The sequence below is a fragment of the Cebidichthys violaceus genome, unplaced genomic scaffold (assembly GCF_023349555.1).
Source record: "Cebidichthys violaceus isolate CVI_PGR_0920_01 unplaced genomic scaffold, fCebVio1.0.p SCAF_1, whole genome shotgun sequence".
NCBI lineage: Eukaryota > Metazoa > Chordata > Actinopteri > Perciformes > Stichaeidae > Cebidichthys > Cebidichthys violaceus.
In genome coordinates, this window is record NW_027176262.1 from 21,715,768 (window position 1) to 21,736,748 (window position 20,981).

Genomic DNA, 20,981 nt, shown 5'->3' on the forward strand with positions numbered 1-20,981 from the left:
AAAAAGCGACAAAGCACAGGTGTGAAACCTCCTCTCCAGGGAGAGAAGCGGTCGACGTCAGTAAAAAGCAAGACGGTAATTTCCCATTTCTGTGATGCTAAGCACCACTGCCGAGCGACTTACTGTCAACGTCTTCTCACACCAATGAGAAGTAGAGCAACCGAACATGTTAATTATTTATCGAGCAGCAGACTTAGAGAATGCAACTGCAGAAAATCATCTCACACTTTAAGGAAAGAGCTCAAGGATTTGTATCGCGGAGGAATTTAAGCCTCCGATCGAGAGGATACAATAATCCAGCCATAAAAAAATAACAAAAGACGGGTTGTTAATTTCAGCTGGTCAGGTAATTAAGGCTTTAATAGAGGTGATGAATGATTAAACTTAATTATCAAGAAACAAGCAACAGTGCAAAGGTTCAGACTAATCGCCACAAGAAATAAAGAATCAACTGTTGTCCTTACCTGTGAGCCTTTTCCTGAGCTGCCAGCAGAGAAGTTGATATGGACTGTAAGAACAGAAAGAGAAGAATTATATTCTTTTAGACAATGATACAAACAGCAATGAATTATTTTTAAATGAACGTTCAACCTCAGGCTATCCTAAAGCTGCCGTACGCAGGCGGGGCTAAACAGAATGACCTGCTTTAAGTTATCGTATTTGAAAAAATAAAAAGACGTATTTAGGAGATAACTCAGAGCCTAATTCTTTTCCTGCTGAGTCTATGTTGGAACTCTGAGAGCTCCAGTCGTCTATTCAAGTTTGTAATTAGAGCCCTGAGAGCTTCTAGCCAATTAAATTGCCATCGATTCTGAGATGAGAAAATCTTCTCAGAAAGATTCCCAGGATTTCAAATCAATACGTCAAAAACAGCAGCGTCTCTAACAATGAATTTATACAGCCATTCAAATTAAATCAGGCTGCCTGCGCTCCAACATCAGTTGGCTTTAAATCTGACTTTAATTAGGCGATAGAACCGAGAAAGAGTTACATTTCCTCCTCCTGAGTCTCAGCAGCAGACATTAGAGGAAAACTGAGAGTTGATCAAAAGTTAAAAGCAGAGGAGGCGATTTCTAGGAATTAAGTTTCACTGTAATAAAAGAAAAAAAAAAGAAGGTACATATAAGATAGACACCATCTCTGTGACTTTGTTTTTTCGACTCATTCTGCAGTAAATTGATCAGATACAATTTCCCGAGCAAGGGTACCCTCTTCTTGAATTATTCAAAGAGCTGATTTAACTTCAAAACACTTCAGTGTCTAAAGCCTGGAGTAAAGCCACCAGTTCAGAACAAACGAACAGTGTAATGAACCGAATTATTTTAGTCATTAAGGCGCCAAAAAAACAACAATTGATGCAAGCCAGTTTTCACGCAGTCCAAATGTGCCAAAGGAATATCATTTCTGCATGCTGCTCTCAAAGAGCAGAGAGCGCCAACATCAAGGCAGCGATTACACCTCGACTGAGTTCACAGAAAGACAAAAGGGAGAAGATCTGATATTCACACGTTTTACAACCTCTGTTTGGTTTGCTGTTTGAACAGGACCCCGTTCACTGCAGTTTACTGTTAATAGAGCATTTTTTGTGATGAGAATATGAATGCTCAGATTATGCCTTCTTCTGATGATCCTCCATATCAACCAGAGTCCCTGGACATAATGACAAATAAGCTGAGAACAAGAGCCATCTCATTAATATAATTCACCCGTTTAATATCTAATATAATACTAAATAACATCAGAAATACTATAAATAAGAATATTGTTCCAATCGCTGATTATTGAATAAACTGTCACTCTCAAGCCATGAAAGAGCTCAGAATACTGTAACGTGTGAACATCTCATGACGATCACATGATATGGTTGAAAGCCCCAGAAACCAAAGCTAAGTGGACCTTGAGCTATACAATTTTTCTTGAACCATCCATTACATATTTTCAGCAGTTGTTGCACTAGAACCATTGTCCTCTATAATTTCCTATACGGATCATTATGGCTCCCAAAGAAAAGAAGAGCCTTGTGCTGGCTGATAAAAGGAGGAACTAATGGGAAAATATAACAATTTGCATTACACTGCCTCCTTTATTTATCAGCCACCAAAAGCCAACTAAACCAAATTCAAGCTAAACACAGTATTTATCTAATGTCCACAAATCATAATTGCCATGTGAAGCTCACAAACAGAACCATACCCGAGCTCCGTAGAGCGAGTAACCACTGCATTGCCAACTGGCAATCCCAGTTTCGGACACGGCTAGAAATGCGACATTCCTACAGGAATATGCTCACAGAACATTCTACAAGGAACTCGCCATCTTTTCATGGCTCAGCCTGGAGAGGGAGAGGCAGAGACTCGCGGAGGAGAGGAGTAACTCCCTACATGAAGTCAGGAGTGCTGATGGGAGCACCTCCGTCTCGTTGCCTCTTCAGCCTGCATAATCAAGTCTGTTGTTTTCCACGCGTGTTTTCATTCCAGCCGCACCGAGGGGGAACCCGCCCGCTTTTGATTTTTAGAAACTCTGCAAATCACTCCACTGTACGTGCTGAAAGCTCGGAATTCTTCTCAACAAGCTTCTCAATTTTTCTTTTCTTTTTATATAATATTACAATTTTTTACCTGTGACCTATTGCTGCTCTGTAACCTATTGCTGCTTGTAACAAAATAATTTCCCCTCGCGGGATCAATAAAGTTAGTATCTATCTATCTATCTATCTATCTATCTATCTATCTATCTATCTATCTAATTAGCCGGGGGAACACTGTGCTCGCAACTATGGGAGGGAATCGGGTTGGGTGTACAAAGAACAGATGCATTGTGGGTGGGGGCGACATACTTTACAGGACTACAATTCATTTTTGTTCCAGGTGAACGGTTGTGCCAGCAGCCATGTCCTTCTTGCGAACTATTTGTCTAAAAGGGCAAAAAATCTGGATGGATTCAAGGGAATTAAGCCATGATTTGCTTGATTGACAGTCGGTTGGTGTTTGACTGAACTTTCCACGTCATCCAGGATTTAATTGGTACAGCGGGAGTCGAAATAAATGGAGACTCCACATGAAAGTACTTTGAAGTAGCTACACACTTTACACTACACAATTCCAATGGACAAACGTGGAGGTTGTATTATTAACTTGAATGCTAATTAGCAGTCAGTGCCAGCTTTTAAAAGGGCTCTGATAATCACCACGTCCACGTGTCATTGTTCAAAGCAAAATGAGACGACCGAAGGCCTCCAAAGAGGCTGAGCGGTGAGGAGCCCATGCACAAACATCCCCAAACGGAGGGCCGTTAAACCTGGATTCAGCTCTCAGCAAGCCCTTCCAAAGCCACGGACAGAAACGCTATCTGCATTGCAAGCAATGACGTCGAGTGGCTGGTGAGGACAGTAAAAACATTCAGCGAGCCAAAAAAAAGAGACCCAGATGTTTCCTCTACAGCTGGCAGATCAAATAAGAGGTAAGAGCCCAATGAATATTGGACTTCCACCCGTGGTGACAAAGTAGACTCAAATGGGATTCTCATGTCGCCCGTTTCTGCCATTAAGATGTGTTAAAATTTAACACAAACTTCACTTTCATCTTCATGCAAATTTGATGGCTGCAGAGGGGCTTTTTTTTTTTGCCGTCTGTAATCACCACAGTAAGAGTGCCGACTACCGAGGTGAGCTGCGGCTGTTGGTTAGCCGTGCCCTTTCAGCTCGCCTCGAAAATGACGTCCATATTGGATGATTCTGTGATTCCAGCGGCAATGTTTAGAGCCAATGCAGGAAGCAGTTTGCCTAATATGTAGCGAGGCGGAAAGTAGTTTGTTCACATGTAGCAATGGTCCATTTACATTTGGCTTTCTATTTGAACCATGTTCATTCACCATACCTAAGCTACCGTGCACAGATATTTTTTAAAGCATTGGCATTCAATGGAAAAAAAAAAAAGAAAAAAGAAAAAAATGCCAATGTGACCTCGTCACTGAACCTATTCTGGCTTTTTGCAGAATGGTTCTATGCGGACGCTCTTGTCGGGCGATATGTGTTGGTGCCGCTCAGACTGATCTCAAAACTTATCAAGAACTCCAATCGTGTCTGCTGTGACCTCTCTCGCTTTCATTCTCGTCTCGGTGCATTGGAGGAGCGGAGTCACACAGCTCAATGAGAAACACTTTAAACTCCGCACACCTGATTTAACATCAATTTGAGCTCCACAGATCCAAGTCCGTTTGATTCTTTCCATCGCATGCTTTCGGTCTCCCTTTGAAATTTGCTTTGTGTTCAGTCTGAACACATTTCATGATAAGTTGAAATAGAATGTCAAGGTTTGTAGTAGTGAGTTTTGGGATACCAAGATTACTTAATGCAGCTTTTCACACATTTATTAAACTTCTTTTTTTTTTTTTATTGTTGGTGAAAATTCTGTTAAGTGAATCACAAAATGTAAATGTTTCTATTTCTATAATTGTTTCATGGACGAACGCTTCACGGTGACAGACGCAGCAGACACTATGATGATAAAAGGGTAGCTCCTCAAGGAACAGGCACAGATGGCACACCGTTTGCTCTGCATATACAACTGTAATAATGCATCTGATCTGTATGTTAGGCATGCAAGGTGCACCGGATTCATCTGCCATTGGGTCATATTAAAATCTAAACTTTTCATGTCCGCTCAAGCAGCCGCCAGCAGCCGACTAGGATCCATACCCAACGCAGGCAGGAGGGTTCTCTCGCGGATTTTATTTTAAATGCTAAAAACAGTTAAAGCTTAGAATGCTTAATATGCAATATCTTCAGGTGTTTTGAAAGTGAAACAAAAAAAAAAACAGTTAAATATGGAATATTTTGTCTGATATAACATAAAGCATTGCTCTACAATGTATGTCAAATATCACAGTTTTAACACTAACCGTTAACACCAATGTCCAAATGTTATCGTCAATGACTTAATACATTCGTCATTTTTACAGTTTTAGAACGGTGGCTCTGCCTGGAGGGAAAGGCCAAACATAGTAATGTCTTTAGCGTCCCTTAAGTGTAGATGATATGGATACAATCCCATATCACAGTATGTGTCATTTGATATATCTCTGCATAGTGTTAAAATCACCAGACGTGTCATGGTTTTAGGACTAGGAATCAGTCCTGCTAATAGGTGGAGCTGAAAAGCTCAGCTCATCAATTGATTAGTCAATTTATCGAAAAATAATAATTTTGATAATTGAGGCAAAAAAAACAAACGCTCTGGTTCCATTTGCTCTAATGTGAAGATGTTCCGCTTTGTCTTATGTGTTAAGTAACTGAAGTTCAATCACATTTTTCTAATCATGATTCTTTTTGATACATGACTAAGACCTCCATCCTTTCATTCTTTGGAGGCCGTCTCTACCAGGTGCCTGCTCCACTTCAGCTGGCTCCGTCAGTGTGTGGCAGCCACAGCAGCAGCTGAACCCTGAAGCCCTCTTGAATCGCACACCTCCTCACCCACAGTGAGGCCGTCCAGCGGGCCGAGAGAACTCAACGCGGCCGCTCGTGTCTGTGAACTCAGTCCTTCAATCACTCCCCAAAAACTTGTGACAGCTGGCGGTCAGAATGAAGACGGATTTACTTGAGATCTTTTCTCCGCGGCGGAGCTTTCTCTCTCTCTCTCTCTCTCTTCACCACCCTTACGGTCACTTCTGAGTGAGACCCCAAGACACTTGAAGTGAGGTGTCTTAGGATCTGGGGATGGAGAGACGAAATGGCAATCAGTAACTCTCCAGATGTTCAACCTTAAATTAAGATGACAAAGCAGGTGTTGTTTGTTCGGCGTGCTATGAAACTGTCGTCGACCGACCAACCGAGCGTATGAAGATCATCTCCAGCTGCAGTAAATATGAGATATGCAGTGTTTCACCACACTCGCATAAAACCAGCATATTAAAAAAAAAAAAAAAAACAGCTTTAAAAATCAGATCCACACTTTGTGTACATCAATCTCTGGCCAAAACATCGCGCAATCGAAGTGTCCCCATCAAAAGTAAAGCGTCTGTAACTCCACCTCTGAGGAGCTGCTCCTCATCCCGACGCTCGGACCGCTCCAGTGCACATCAGTAATGACGGTCTGTTGAAGCCGTCGTGAACAACATCACTGAAAAACCACCAGCGGTGGCACCCTAATGTGACCGAACCGGACGCTCTCCACACCTTGGCTACACCTTGAAGTCAGCGCCATGAATATTAGATAGAGGGGGAGCAGACCAGCAGCCTCGTCAGAGTCCGGCGCCCAGCTGAACGGACCCGTCTCTGTGCCAAACACACTAACTAACACCGGTGAAATGCAGCACTGACCCTGGCGCTCGAGACTTGAGAGTGAGAAGACGATCCTAAGTGATATGTGACGACTTTAGCTGCATTCCCATGAAAACTTGAAAAGATCAAGCAGATTTTGAAATGCCATAGGCTTGATCAGGTAACTGGAAAAAAAAAGAGATTAAAAATGGATCATCCAAACTAGCTAAGGAGATTGAGAGAGACTTCTCAAAGTTTGCATGGCACGGCAATAAAATAAAATGAAACTGACACAAACAACAGGAACTTCCCTGCAGGAAGTAAAAGTGCTCGCCACTTTATTAACAGATACAAGGTAACTCAGTACAAGACCTTTCTTTGGGCCAATTAAAAAATCTATCAGCCACCACACAAGACACAAAAGGTTGGATTAAATATTCCCATGACACCTTCCTATGTAATGAACAAAATATAGACACGGTGGAGGAATGATGGGAAAAGGATCTTTCAAACCGTTTATGAAAAGGACGGGACGACTGTATCTGAGCCTCGCACCCGCTTTCTTTCCTACGTAACAGATTTAAGGAAATATCGGATACCAGACAACATAGAACAAACATGACCCCAGCAGACATAGCCTCTGTGCGCCGTGTGTGACGTGTCAGCTGGAGCTTGTATGCAGTGTTTTTGGGGACTGTTCTAAAAAGGCTATAGCTCTGGTCATATATAGGAGAGGAGTTGAGTACAATGCTGAAATGTAAAGATCCGGAGCAGTTCTCATACGCTCTGCCATCCACAGCAGAGAGTCTTAGACTCTCGAAGATCTAAGTTGCTGAATGAACTTGTTTTTTAAGCAAGAGAATGCATTGGATAGAAAAAAAAAAACATTGGTAACACAATGGAATGAAGAAATCTTCAGAGTACTATCCTTGGAGTCAGTGCCAAAATAAAAGGAAATGAGAGCAGCTTCATAAACGCATGGCAGCCGCTGATAAATCACTTCCCAATGATCTAAGTGACTTGATTCAAAGAGGAAGGGACTAGAAAGCTCCAGAGGCCCTTCAACAATTCACTTTACCAATGATTTGCATGTAAACAACGGTGGCTTAGGAGCAGTAAGTATATGTGTGTACAATAGCTGTGATCAATGCTGTGTTTAGGACTCTAAAGGCATCGCTACACTCCCTCCTTTCTCCCAAATGGTGATGCAATATTCAGAACAATTTATTTTTTATAATTTCATTATCGAAAAGAATAACCTGATTATCCTACCGTACCTCCACCCCAATTAATAATATCAGTATATGACCAGAAGCAGTTTCTTGCAGCATTAGGATCCATCCACACTGTAGCCGATCTGTCCGTTGTCTTGAACGTGACATTATTATGTCCTGCGTTAGTCACCCAGGCAGATGTTGCCCCTTTTTTTGTGGCCGTGCTTACATACATTTGCGAGATACTTGTGTATTCTGGACAATTTTTCGTTTATTATTGCAGTGACCAATTTTCAGAGCCAGCACGGTGGACAGAGCGTCCTGCGCTCAGCGTGTCTCTCACACAGTTCAGGAGGAACATCCACATGGTGGTACACGGGGCCAATGCAACATCGGCCACTCACTGTAATCCTCTCCACAGCTGCAGCCACACGTTGTGTGTGTGTGTGTGTGTGTGTGTGTGTGTGTGTGTGTGCGCGCGCCGCACCCCACCCAATGTCCATGACACACCGCCGAGTAGATCATCCTGTATGTGCAGAACACGTGCATTGGCAATCATGCACGTAGAGATCTGTGTTTTTTAATGATGACAGACATAGCACGCAATGCCCTACTGGATTTAACACGAAGCCATTAACTATCTGACCGATTAAACAATCAACTCCATTAAAAGGTCATTACAAATGTAACGTTGCTGCAGCGAATGCAACTTTTTTGTTTTGCTTAGATACAAGTGCACTAATAAAACTGATTATAGGATTTTTTTTCCCCCCCCTTTCTATGGCAACAAACGGAGGAATGAATCTCGGCGTGTTGTCAACTCTTCTACTTTAGTCGCTGAATTCCTGCTGCACATCCAGACTGACGGAGAGAACTTGGTAAAGCTTACAGTAGCCCGAGGTGCATTCATCCTCGAGCTCGACTCCCGCTAAGTGCAAACGTCGATGTGTCAGGAAGAAGCTACTTTGCGCCGCTCGCGAGCGGATTTCAGCAGCCGTGATTCCAAATGAGACGACTTTCAGACATTTTTTTTTTCTCCCGCGATTGACTCTCTGCGTAAACTTAACAGTCAACGGGTCTGCACGAACCCACATGGCAAAACCAGTACGTGGAAGAAGAAGAAGAAGAAGAAGAAGAAGAAGAAAAATCGCCTTTCAACTCCTCAGGAAGTTGAGGCTGAATCATGGCTCCGCACTTCTCAAACAGTTATGGAAATGCGCTCACGGCTCGCCTGCTCTCGCCGCTTGCATTCAGCGCTCCGCCGTCGCTTCGCTCCAAACCAACGAGCTTCACCTTTGGAGACAGCACGCACCGTTAACAGCGGAGGGTGTCGGTGCGTCCCTCGCAGCTGTGCGGTCTGAGCCCCCCCCCCCCCGTGACATGAACGTTAGAAAGTAAAGTGAGTACTCACAGAGGGAGAGGAAAACCAAGCAGCCTGCCACTTTGTGCCCGATGTGAGGGTCGTTCGACAGCATCCTGTGAGAGTCCCGTGAGCGGTGGAGGCGGTGGAGAGAGCTCGCAGTGCATGGGCTCTCTGACAATGTTTTAAAAAAAACAACAACCGCAACAGAGCTTTTCCTTCTCACAGTTCCACGGAAAACGGGGAGTGGGTTTGTGCTCTGCTAAGAGAGGCATCCCCGTTTTCTGTACGAGGCGCAGGCACGCGCTCTGCTGGCGGGATGGGGAAAAAAACAAAACACACTGGCTCAACTGCTGCTGCCTTCAGGTGCTTCTTGTAAAACTCCAGTTTCAAGCTGCATAGAGTTTGTTCAGCAGGAACGCGGATTCATACAGAGGTAGCTTGAACAGGGTCCGTAGCCAGGATTTCAAAAAAATACTGAGGTCAGGAATATCTTCATTAAAGGAGCTGTATTTAACATTGTGTAACCACGTGTAGTGGAAAGGCCGCCTCTAGCTGTGTAAAATATATATATATATATATATATATATATATATATATATATATAAAATTCTGAGGAACAATACCAAGGACAATGACTTACATTTTCTGAACTTTGACACACCAGACATTTTGTCCTGTCATAGCAGGAAAGACCTAGGTGTATAATTGTTGTAATGAACAATGGCTCCATTCCGTTTGGGTATCCCAGTAAGCCATGCCGGTGGTCCCTGCTTTTGGAAACCCTAAATAGGAAGCCGCCATCAGAATCAGAACCGTTTATTTGCCAGAGTATGTTGCGCATACAAGGAATTTGACCTGGAACTATCAACACAGTGCAATAAATAGAAACATGTTACAAGTGTAATGTAAAAGTGTCAAGTGTATTTAAATATAAGGGGATGTGCAGGGGCCTCGAACAGTCTATGTCCAGGGTGAGAGGGGTCGGCTACAATCTTTCTTTCTCGCTTCAGGGTCCTTGAAGCGAACAAGTCCTGGAGGGACGGCAGATTGAGGCCGATCACCCTCCCGCCAGAGCGAATGACGCGCTGCAGTCTGCAGCCTTGTCCTTGGCAATGGCTGCAGCGTACCAGACCGTGATGGAGGAGTTAAGGGTTAATATCGGAAACAACACCTGTGCTTTCTTACAATGACGAGTCAAAATGGCTGTTGTCAAAAATGGCCAGTCAGGGCTCGCAAAAAAATGCTGTGCATTTCCTGTAACAGGAATTGTTCAGAGATGTTCTTGTAAGGTGTGAAGTATGAGGATAAAAGTTCAGTTATGTCTCTTTCCCGGATCTGCTCAGTTATGAAATACGTCATCTGAAGGGAATGTGTTTTTCTGAGAGCTGTAAAGAAGCTGAGAGCTTAATGATCCTGTAGAAATGAGAGAACTGTCTCAGCCCTGACCACAGTGGTGGAGTGATTTAGCTTTTAAATGACATAAAAGGAACGTCGAAGCATGTGCATTATAGTCAAGTTGTTTTGATCAAAAGCAATATGAAACAAATAAAAAAAAGGTCTAATTTAATTTTGTATACATACGATATAATATCAATAAAACTTTAGTTGTTGACAATACCTCTGTGTTCTGAGCCTCATAAATGCCACATTTCGTCAACATGGGCGTTCCACTTTTACAGCTTTATAATTTGTTTTCTGTCGGGTGCAGTTGTAGAAACAGCACACCCGACATCCTGTCAAAGTGGCATTCATTCAAATGCGCTTTGACAGTCCAGATTTGTGACTTTGAACAAGTCTCTCCACAAGAAAATCAAAGCAGCGCCACCCAAGATGTTTTCTCCTGTGGCACTAAATGAAAGGGCACATTTGTGGACAGTGACGGTTACTTTATTTTACAGAAACACAGTCAGATTTTCTGGCTCATGACTGCTGGCAAAAGAAAAAGAGTGCTGGCAGTTCACTGTCACTGAAGCGTCTATACGTGTCTGTCTGATGAAAGCCTTGGGTCTGTAGTTCTGTGAGAGGTGTACATGTCCTTAAAAAATGGAGAATCTGCAGAAAACTGGATGAATGTCATTGTAATTAACAACATATTTTAGGGTTTCAACATCACACTCTTTTTATAGCCTGGGTGTAACTGAAACACGTGGATTTGTGGACAGCTGTGGCCTATAATTAAAATGTTTCCCACCCAGAATAGTTCTATCCTCCACTTTCAAAATGACTGTTCTCGCCCTCCCTCTATAAACACTTATATTCACTGAGCATACCGGAATAATAAAGACCTATGTGGGTAATTATGTTATAGGGTAGTGCTAATAGTTGCTGTATTAGAAGAATAATTGTGGTGTGTATAACCTCCCCTTCTTTAAAGAGAGAACAACTGCAACAAGGGCAATACATACATTTTCATGTTTTTCTCATGTATAAACTGAAACATATAACGATGACAAATTTGAAAGTATGCCGGCTTTCATTAATAATACAATATATGCCAGATCCTAGATAATGCCTTTAAAACACGGATAATACATCGTGTCTCGAAGATAAATAAATGTATAAAAGAAAGGATGTAATATGAAAGGATATGATATATTTCATTTTCAGATTAGAATCATTTCTTGACTACTGGCTCAGTAACGTAAAGTCTCTTTATCCCAGCCAGTAGTTCAGAACAAAAAGGTTTTAATATCTGAGAGAACAGGTATTATTTTGGCCACTTGGAGTCACTGAAACAAGATGTAAACACAGCTCAGAAATATATCGATTACTATTGATAATATTATCACATTTATGTTGCAACAGTTCCATTTTGTTGTTCACCTGATGAATGAAACGGACCTTTTAACTCTGTTTTGGTCTCCACCAACTCCTGAGGGAAAGACAGTATATCAGGATGTTTAGCCGCTGAATGCTCCGCTGCGCTATATTCACTAGCTCGTTTAATTCTGTCTGTCTGATGTTTGGCTGGGCATACAGCGGGTTTTCAGAGATTTCTCTGTGTACTTAAGTCTCAGGAATACTGAGGAAAATATGCTCCTTCTCACAGTCTGAAGTCATGAATGTCAAAGTTATTATTGCTCTAGTCTAATGGGAATTGGTTTTCCAACCCTTTTTTTATTTCACTTCACTGCATGCCAAGACTATGACCTGGACAGTTGTGTGTTTCAAAATGCAAATGCCTGCCTGCAGTACAAGAAAAATCACTCACTCAAAGCATTTTGATTTCTTAGTATTTTTTTTGCAATCCACATGTATTCACACATTCATTTCCTCCGTTACTTTACTTCACATGATCAATTGTTGTGATTACACAACAACTGATCCCTCATTCTCACTATTTCCACTTTTCGGTGGCTCCACGGCATCAAAGCCTTTCAGAGAGCCGTGGTTCGATAGCTTGTTAGTATGCCTGACAGTTTCATGACAGAGCCTGTGAAATGCAAAAGAAGACACACTTAATATAAATCTGTCGCTTTGTAGACTTCCAAAGCACGCATACAGTAGTCTTTGCTGTTGTAATGGTTATAACTCACCCAGTCTCGTGTTCCTCCGGGTAAAATGTGCTTTTAATCTTCCTCAATGTCTGTATCACTGATGGATGTTGGGGGAAGTCTCAGTTTACTCTGTGTCTCTGACTGCAATTATGCCGCAAGAGAAGCAAGCACAATTCAGTTCAACGTTTGTAGGAGGGAGAGACAGAGAGAGACACATAGGTTAAGCTTACACAGCATCATGGTGATTGAAGCAATGCAGCTCACCTTTGCTTCACCTCTATGAGCCCCGGTTTCGTCAGGATTGATGGAATCAGAAAGACGTGTGTTTACATTCAGAATTTCATGATCAGGCATACTCAGAGGATCAATCAGGACCTCATAGGGGACAGCAGGGTGTTTCCAAGACGAAGAGATGTGGACACTCCAGCTCTCAGACTGCCCAAAGGTCCCTGTGGACAAAGGCCAAAATGTTCCATTTCAGTGTTTTTCCAAGTTGTGCGGCATGGTGCTGAAGGGATGTGATGGAGTCAAAACTGTGGCTTTTTTAAAATGTCACAATGTCGGAATCCATTTGAAATCATTTCTCTGCAGCGCCCTACTGTGCAGCACAATTCCTACAAACCCAGATGACAGGGACATTTCCTTTATTTCCAATGTGTTATGAATCAGTTTGAAAAATAATTGCCAAATTGTTATTAATGACATTTCCTCACAGGCAACTATTTATTAAAAAAGGTATGCAAAAACATCAAGTTAGATGTGAATTTCATTTCCAATTTCCTGTCTTCTCTCTGTCAGAGGGAACAGCTAAAGAGCCTTAGCTGCATAAACAAATAACCCTGATAATAGGAATACCATACAAATAAATACTATGTTATGCACAAACTGAAATGCATCTTCTTTCTGTCCAGTTTTCTTGCAATATTTATGAATGCAGTGTCTCAGTAGGTGGATCACACTCTTCCCTTGGCTGTTTAATGGCATTTAGAGAAACACTGCAGATATTCAGTGAGAGTTGTAGCAGGTTTACGTCAAGGCTGGACTACCAACGAGGTTGGTGACAGACATTTAAAGGAATAGTTCCACATTTTGGGAAACACATTACAAGAGTCAGATGAGAAGATCAATACCACTCCCTGTAGGTTGTGCCTTAAATATGACATATGAAGCTACAGCCAGCAACCAGTTAGCTTAGCTTAGCACAGACACTATCTCTTTAAGGGGTTTGGCTCCTGAAATCCACAGGTTCACTGTGAGTCAATTGGTTAGTGGTTATTATTTAAATGTGCAGTATATTTGTTTGTTTACAATGCTATGACCTTATTCAACATATAGTTTTAATATGTTTATTTATTAGGCTAATACTGTGCTTACATGGTGCATGTTGCGCAATAAATTCACCAAAATGTAACTGACACGCTGTAAACCTGGTGCTAGGTAGTATTGTAGCGTCGGAGTACTCCGGCTCTCTTGGCAAAATATAATTAAGCTGCCATGTAATTTGCTGTGTGCACAGTACTTGACGGGTACTTGAAGGTGATAGGGCACATACACAATGCAGAGTGAGTGGAAGGAGGGTGGGTAGCATAAGGACCCAACAGCTAGTTGTTACCCCAATGGGTTAAGCCAGCCAGTTCCGTCGCATTGAAATGAACCTTCCCACAAATAACAGCACTGCGCCGTGATTAATGGTGTTTGCATGGACATTAATAACGTCTAGAAAGAGGGGATTGACAGATGCAAAATGACACCGACCTATGAATTCTCCATGTGCACTCCAAAGGCGCACAGTGTAGTCAGTGGATGAGGTAAGCACCACTTGATCATTGTCAACAATCTGCAGGCTGGACAAGAATAAAGAGACATGAGATGAAATGAGAGAAGGCATTTCTGGCAGAACACTCTAAATCATCCACTTTGTTGGTACGTCTAATGGCAGATGCACCCCGGGCCGCTTCTCACCTATACTGATCGTCTGTTTAAGACCTTCCCACACACAGTTTCTTCTATACTTTGTTTGTCTACTGCAGCAGAAGGAAGTAATGGAGCTCCTGCTGGCAGTGACACCCCAGACTGAGAATGACTGTACCTACGGGGACCATTAAGTAACAACAAGCAGCTAAAAATTTACGACACAAAGTCTAATTGCTGTTTGACAGCAGTTACCCGATCATTTTAAACTTAAGACAAGATTAATTTGTGACCGACCATAATAAAACACATTGTGTGTTTTACATACCCAGTAATTCTGCTGGTGTGGGCGCGCCAGAAGTTTTCAGCTGAGTGAAAGTCAACAATACAAACAGGAACACTCTCACAAATGGGATTTTGCATGTTGTGATGGACAGTTTCTCTTCACGTTTGTGTTGTCAAAGTAAATTGCAAGAAGAACAAAAAAAATGCAGCTGACCTCTAGGTGATTTTTGCTCAGGGGCAAACTTCTCTATGTTGTATATGTAGATGTAACCAATTTGGTCAGCAGCGTACAGCAACGTGTCCTTGTCTGTTTTAGCCAGTTTTGTAATCTTTTGTTGGAATCTAGACTGAAAATGAAAATAAAAAAGGAATACAATGGTTATGATTGCTTTTCAGTCATAGCACTGACATCCCAACTATTCATGTTCATCATTTGGCTAACTGTTCTCCTCCCTGCAAATATACATTCGCCCCGCTTAAAGTCCTCTCCAGATAATCTGATATATATCGTATCAAACCAAATGTGTCATTTCCGCTAATTAATCATGAAGAAACCAAAGATGAATTAAAAACACCTTAGTAGTTTAAAGCCTTTGTTGCTACGTAACAAAACACAAGTGAGGTGTGATGATAAGTAAAAAGTTGTCAAGTTCTTTTGTGTCCACTGTGAGATATAAGAACACTTTATGTTTAATAGCCTCAAAACACAATTTCTGCTTTAGGCATGAGTTTTATTTTAGCTTTATGCCCCCATGTTCCCCCACCTTCCAATATATAGGGTCCCACTATGCATCTGCAGGGAAGGTGTCTGCTAGAACCAAAGCATAGAAACAGTGCACCACAAATTATCTTACTGTTTAATCAGCAATTCTGAAGTTAAGAGAAAAAAAAGTGAAACCGAGAAATGCTGTAAAATTAAATATCTTACAGCTTTGAAGCTGCCCACAAATTTTCCTCCACTGAGCACGTTCCACAGATTTACACAACCTTTAAAAGCGGAAATGCATACAGTAATTAACGGTGTACTGAAAGGTTGCAAAACGCAATCATGCGCCGTAATTAGTGCTGTTCATAACACCGACCCGCGGCTCCAGAAGACAGCAAAGCTGGAGCCGAGAAAAGGTGCTGTAACCTGGAGATCTTCAGGAAAATGATGCTTGGAACACTTGTATCCAGGCCTGTGTAACAGAAAAAATACATTCAATAAATGCAATGTTTTGATCACGTCAGAGTTTTTATTGAACATCCCCAACATTTTCTTTGCTCCAAAATCACCTTCAACATTCTGATTTTCAGCTAGAAGAGGGCTGACCAACCGACACTGTATACGTCCAGAAACCACGTTCCACACTATGATCTCTCCATCATAGCTGCTGGTGGCTAGGAGAGAGGGGGGACACTGCGCCGCACACAGGATGTCCTCCTTATGGCCATTTGTCTGAGGAAAGACAAATTGTGAGTGTCTCTAAACAACTGCGGGGTTCAAAGTTCAGGCACGTTATTACCAATGGTCTCTAACCTTTGAAAGATTCCTGTCTTTGTTGGGACACAAAAATAGATATAGTGCATTACATTTCCTATGGGTTAAAGCTTCAAACAGCATTTCCTACATTGGCAAGAAAAGTACAATGTTTTGAAATAAAATAATCCATAATAAAAAACTAATATTTTTCAATTCAGAGAACTTGAAATTTGTATTAAAAAATAGCATATGGATTAAGTTAATTGAATATATATGTTGTTCTATTCAATATGTACTTAAAAAATTACATAAAACACTTTGAATTATATACTTAATAGTTCAATATTACAGAGTATTTTCTAACAGATAGAGCCTGATTTGGAACAAATGGTACAGATCTTTAGAAAACAGATTGTTCTTGGGAATGTTTAGGGGGGAAAAAGCTTATTTTCTCTCTCACAGAGAGTTAGATGAGAAACGTAGCACAAAGAATGGAACGGAAGCAGCTAGCTTTGTTTGTCAGGAGGTAGAAAGAAATCTGCCCACCAGCACCTCTAAAGGTCACTAATTAATGGGATATCTTGTTTCTCTAGACTGTGCGAAAAGCAAAGTTTAAAAATGACACAGTCAGTTAGCCAGGCAAGCTGTTTCCCTCTTTTTCTGGTATTTATGCTAAGCTAAGCTAACTGGCTGCTGGTGGTAGCTTATATGTATCATACAAATTACAGACACGAGAGTGTTATCAATCTTCTCATTTAAACCTCTCTTTAAATCTGAGAAAGTGAAGAAGTGCTTAAACCATATCAATTTAGACTAAGTACAACACAGAATAAATGACGAGAGATTAAAGGTCACCTGTCTGTCCACCAAAAACCTCAAGTAAATGTCTCTCTGACGACCTAAGGAGTCCCATTCAAGACCTGAGATAAATCGTGGTGAAAAATGTTTTGACTCATTTTAAGCCATGAGTCAACTCATAAGTCGGAGTTTTCACTAAAGATCTGCTTTTTCTGACAGAACCCTGGCCAAGTGTGTCACACATTTCAGATCAATGACTGTCTAAATGTTATCGACTGTATGTAAGAAGCTTGATGTCAAACCCCTGAGCGAGCCGAAAAAGCCAAACATTACTCCCACCGCTGTACTGCACACTGATACCATGCAATTCATCTTATGCTTCATGTGCTTCTTGCTTTCTTTGTCTGGTCTCAACAGGAATATTTAGCTTGGAGTGATGCTGCCAACATGAAACCGTGCACAAATCAGGAGAAAGCAGATGGCACGTTTTGACTTAGGCACTGATTAGTGGACTAACTGTAAATCATATTTTTAGGCCAAGCTAAATATTTAGCTCAGATGGGCTATGAGTTACAATATTAATGAGATGCAACACAACACTGGCCATCTGGAGGAGGAACAGAAAAATTCACAGTGAACCTGAGGCTCAATGAATAAGGGAAAGAGACCAATGTATATAGACCAACCCATTGATCTTCCTCTTGCAGGCCATTAATGAAAGAACAATTTCAAGAGAAGGCTTTGAAGATAGTCAAAGGGGTCACTTTTCTTACTGGCCTCTGTAATGCATTCTTTCTGCTCTGTTAATGGGCCTCTTTGGGGGTGAGTGTAACCATCAGCTATGATAAAAGAGATGGAAGGGGACTCAGCGTTACCGCCTATAATGGATCGTGAATGAGAATACATTTTCCCTCCTGTAGAGAGAGAACTTTTGCCCTGCTGTCAATGGTAACCTGACCACTTTATTCAGGTAGAATCAGATAAAGGAACTGTAATCTGTAATCTTTGAGAGCATGAGGCTGCCTTAATTATTGTATTTGATGGGTTTACCTGAGGCTGAAGTGTGATTTCGGTACTTCATTATCAGGTAAAATCATCAGTTATCAAACGTTTACAACATCAGCATGTTAGCATGCTGTCGGAACCCTAACAGTGTCCTAGGATTGCTTTACAGTCTTGCTTTAGAGTCTTGCTTATTGATACAGCAGTAGTTGTTTGCCTGATTTTATCTTTCGGAAATATTGTAGTTTAAAGGTTAAGAGTTTCTTTCACAATCCACTAAATATAAATTCTGAATGATAAGAAATAGAATCCCTACAGACCAATGCATTGGCAGCTATTGGATTACAAAACTATGACACGCAAGGGGAACAATCATCTGCATTGGTGATTGCTTTTGGGATAAACAATAATAAAGAAGCTAATCCTGATACCATTTTATATGCAAACAATTACAGGGTATAACATATTTAGGTAACCCTATAAGACTCTGGCAGGAGTGCATGGGGCATTTGGTGCACACCTTTAGTTCTGAACTGAGTCGGTGATAAAGGCATTCTTACGTTTCAGTGAGAGCTCAGGCATTCAGCACAGCCTGTCATAAACGACAGCTATACTGACAGGTCAAAGCTTGGCTGCACTGGGACACAAAGAAAAGCTGTGTGATGTGAGGACACCACCAATGATGTGCTTGGGAGAAAACTTTAATGCTATATAATTACACTATATATATATATATATATATATATATATATATATATATATATATATATATATATATATATATATATATATATATATATATATATTAGTGTATGGGTACAGGGGTGGCAAGAGACTAAAACATTTCAAAATATGTAATAGAAATTCTCAAAGCTGAGAGAAATCGAACAAGGAATGAGGGAGAATAGCAGCGAGACACGGGGGATGGGGTAACTTTCTGCATAAAAACAAAATTCTGCAGGTGATGCTGCACAGGGCAGAGATCAGGGAGGCTTTGTTACTCATGTCTCTCGGAACTTTCCAGCCAGTCAGCAAAAATGACTCGTAGAGCCAAAGACGACAGAGTTATTTGTGTGTGTGTGTGTGCGGGTGTGTGTAGGTGTGTGTGTGTGTGTGTGTGTGGCTGTTATATGAACAAATAACTAGCAGGGAGGCTTTATCTCTCCGGTTGTGAAGGTGCACTGAGGCAGAGCATGAACAGCACTGGCCAAGCACCCCTACTCTATATAACACACTGATTTAGTGGGTAAACAGCATTTTATGGGTATAGTGCAGTCAATGTGGAACTAATTTCTCTTTTATATACTACTGGCTATTCCAGTATATACAATGCATCCTATTTCATGTTTTGTATTTAAAATCATAATCTGATTCCTTGTAACCATGGCTGTCAATGGAGTAAAAACTAGAGTACCAGAATAAAATGACATTAAATGGTAATACTCAAGTGAAGTACTTGAAATACCTCAATGTTGTATTTAAATGCAGTACTTGCACACCACTGGAACATTTTCAGAAATAGTTTTTATAGATGAAAATAAACCGTAGCAACGTGATGATGCCTTGATGATTAGCTAGCACACAATGTGCTCTTGCTTAATGTGTTTTTGATCAAGCATTCAGTTCACAACAACAACAGCCAATTTGTCTTTTTGTCACTTTCAACACAGATAGCGGTGCTTTTTAGAAATGGAAGAATAATGGATGGATCCATCTAATGTTTCTGTCATCTAGTCTGCCTGAAATGAATGTCATGAGGGAATACTAACTGTCAGTCGGAGCCTATTGTTATCATTTTGGTCTGCCGGAACATCTTCTCTGCTAGTTATTGTCAAGATCATTTTCTGTTCATTAATCACCAGATCATCTTGCCACGCAGGCTGTGGCCTCTGGACATGATGAAGGTCCTCGGGTATGTCCTGACACAATGCAGACGCACAGTCAGCAAACAGGGCATTTTAAATCAAAACACACTTTGTAATGGGTCATAAAAAATAGCTGAAAGAACATTCTATTAGCGCATTCAAATTCATATTAACCAGACAATGACAAGAAGTGTCATCCGCCGTGTAGCAAAACATGTTCGTTATAATGAAATTCAAAATAGGCAATATAAGCAGCATGATCTATCGGTCTTTGTTTTTGTTTTGTTTGCTGTTTTAGAATGGAGTTCAGCTAGTAATGACAATGCAAACAAATGCAAATGGGATGCAATACGATGGAGGGATGGAGGGATGGAGGAATTGGAGAAATAATTGGAGTGGGATTTCTGAAAGACAACTGACAAATAGTATCTAGAACTCATGTCTTTTGTACTCACTGGGTAAATGTCTATCTTCCGGTCCCGGCCGACAGACATCACATAGCTTGAAATGTAAAATTACACAAGCTCAACATGGATTCAAATTCATACTGAGCCGAGAACACTTGATAAATATCACATCATTACTCACAAATTCCTGTGAACTTGCAGAAAGATGCAGTCGCACACTTCGTGACATTCACCCTCTACAAGAAAGAGTGGAGGGGATGTTTCACAATTACTGGATAATATAGTATTTATTGTTCTCTTTCTTGTTTTTGGTCTGAGGAAGTAATGAAAATGTACAGTTCTTACCCTTCTTAAGTGTCTTTAGGCACTGACCGTTGTTGAAGTTCCAGATCTTTAAACAACCATCTCTTCCGCCTGTGATGAGTCTGCAAACACAAGAACATGCTGTAGTGTGATGAAGTAGTGGCGAAATGTTTTTTATGAAAAGTGAAACATTTCACAAGCTGCTTCGTGTGCTGTACCGCCTCCCTTTGGGGTCAAAAGTCATGCATGTGGTGGCAGACAGATCATTTGTGCCACCAAACTCAAAAACCTGACGTCCGGTGTCAAAATCCCAGACTTTCACCACCTGAAACCAGTTACATTTTGAGTTAACTTCACAGATAATACACGTTGAATAAAAATGATAATGCTTAAGACACACCTGATTAACTTTTCAGTGGAAATGTAATGTTGTAAAGTACCGATGTACTCACAGATCCCTCAGTGCAGCTGACAACTTGACGAAACTCCTCACTGTAGCCGCAGCACATTACAGGCTCATTATGTGAAACAGTCAGACGTCTGTGAAGCCGAGGCCTTACAGAGGCAGAAGATAATAAAATGAATAACAGGGGGGTGAATATTAAGGTGCTGCAG

The 20,981-nt window shown here is 41.2% G+C and overlaps 1 protein-coding gene across 2 annotated transcripts in view; it reads right to left on the reverse strand.

The window, feature by feature from the left end:
* Positions 1 to 9,100, reverse strand: part of b3glcta (beta 3-glucosyltransferase a) — a 57,785-nt gene extending 48,685 nt beyond the window's left edge. For both annotated transcript variants that reach the window (XM_068715087.1, XM_068715095.1), the window contains exons 1-2: positions 8,885 to 9,100; positions 465 to 508 (exon numbers count right to left, since the gene is read on the reverse strand). In XM_068715087.1, the coding sequence (XP_068571188.1) occupies positions 465 to 508; positions 8,885 to 8,948 (108 nt within the window). In that variant the 5' untranslated portion in view covers positions 8,949 to 9,100. The remainder of the gene's footprint in view (positions 1 to 464; positions 509 to 8,884) is intronic.
* Between the last annotated feature and the right edge of the window lie 11,881 nt (positions 9,101 to 20,981).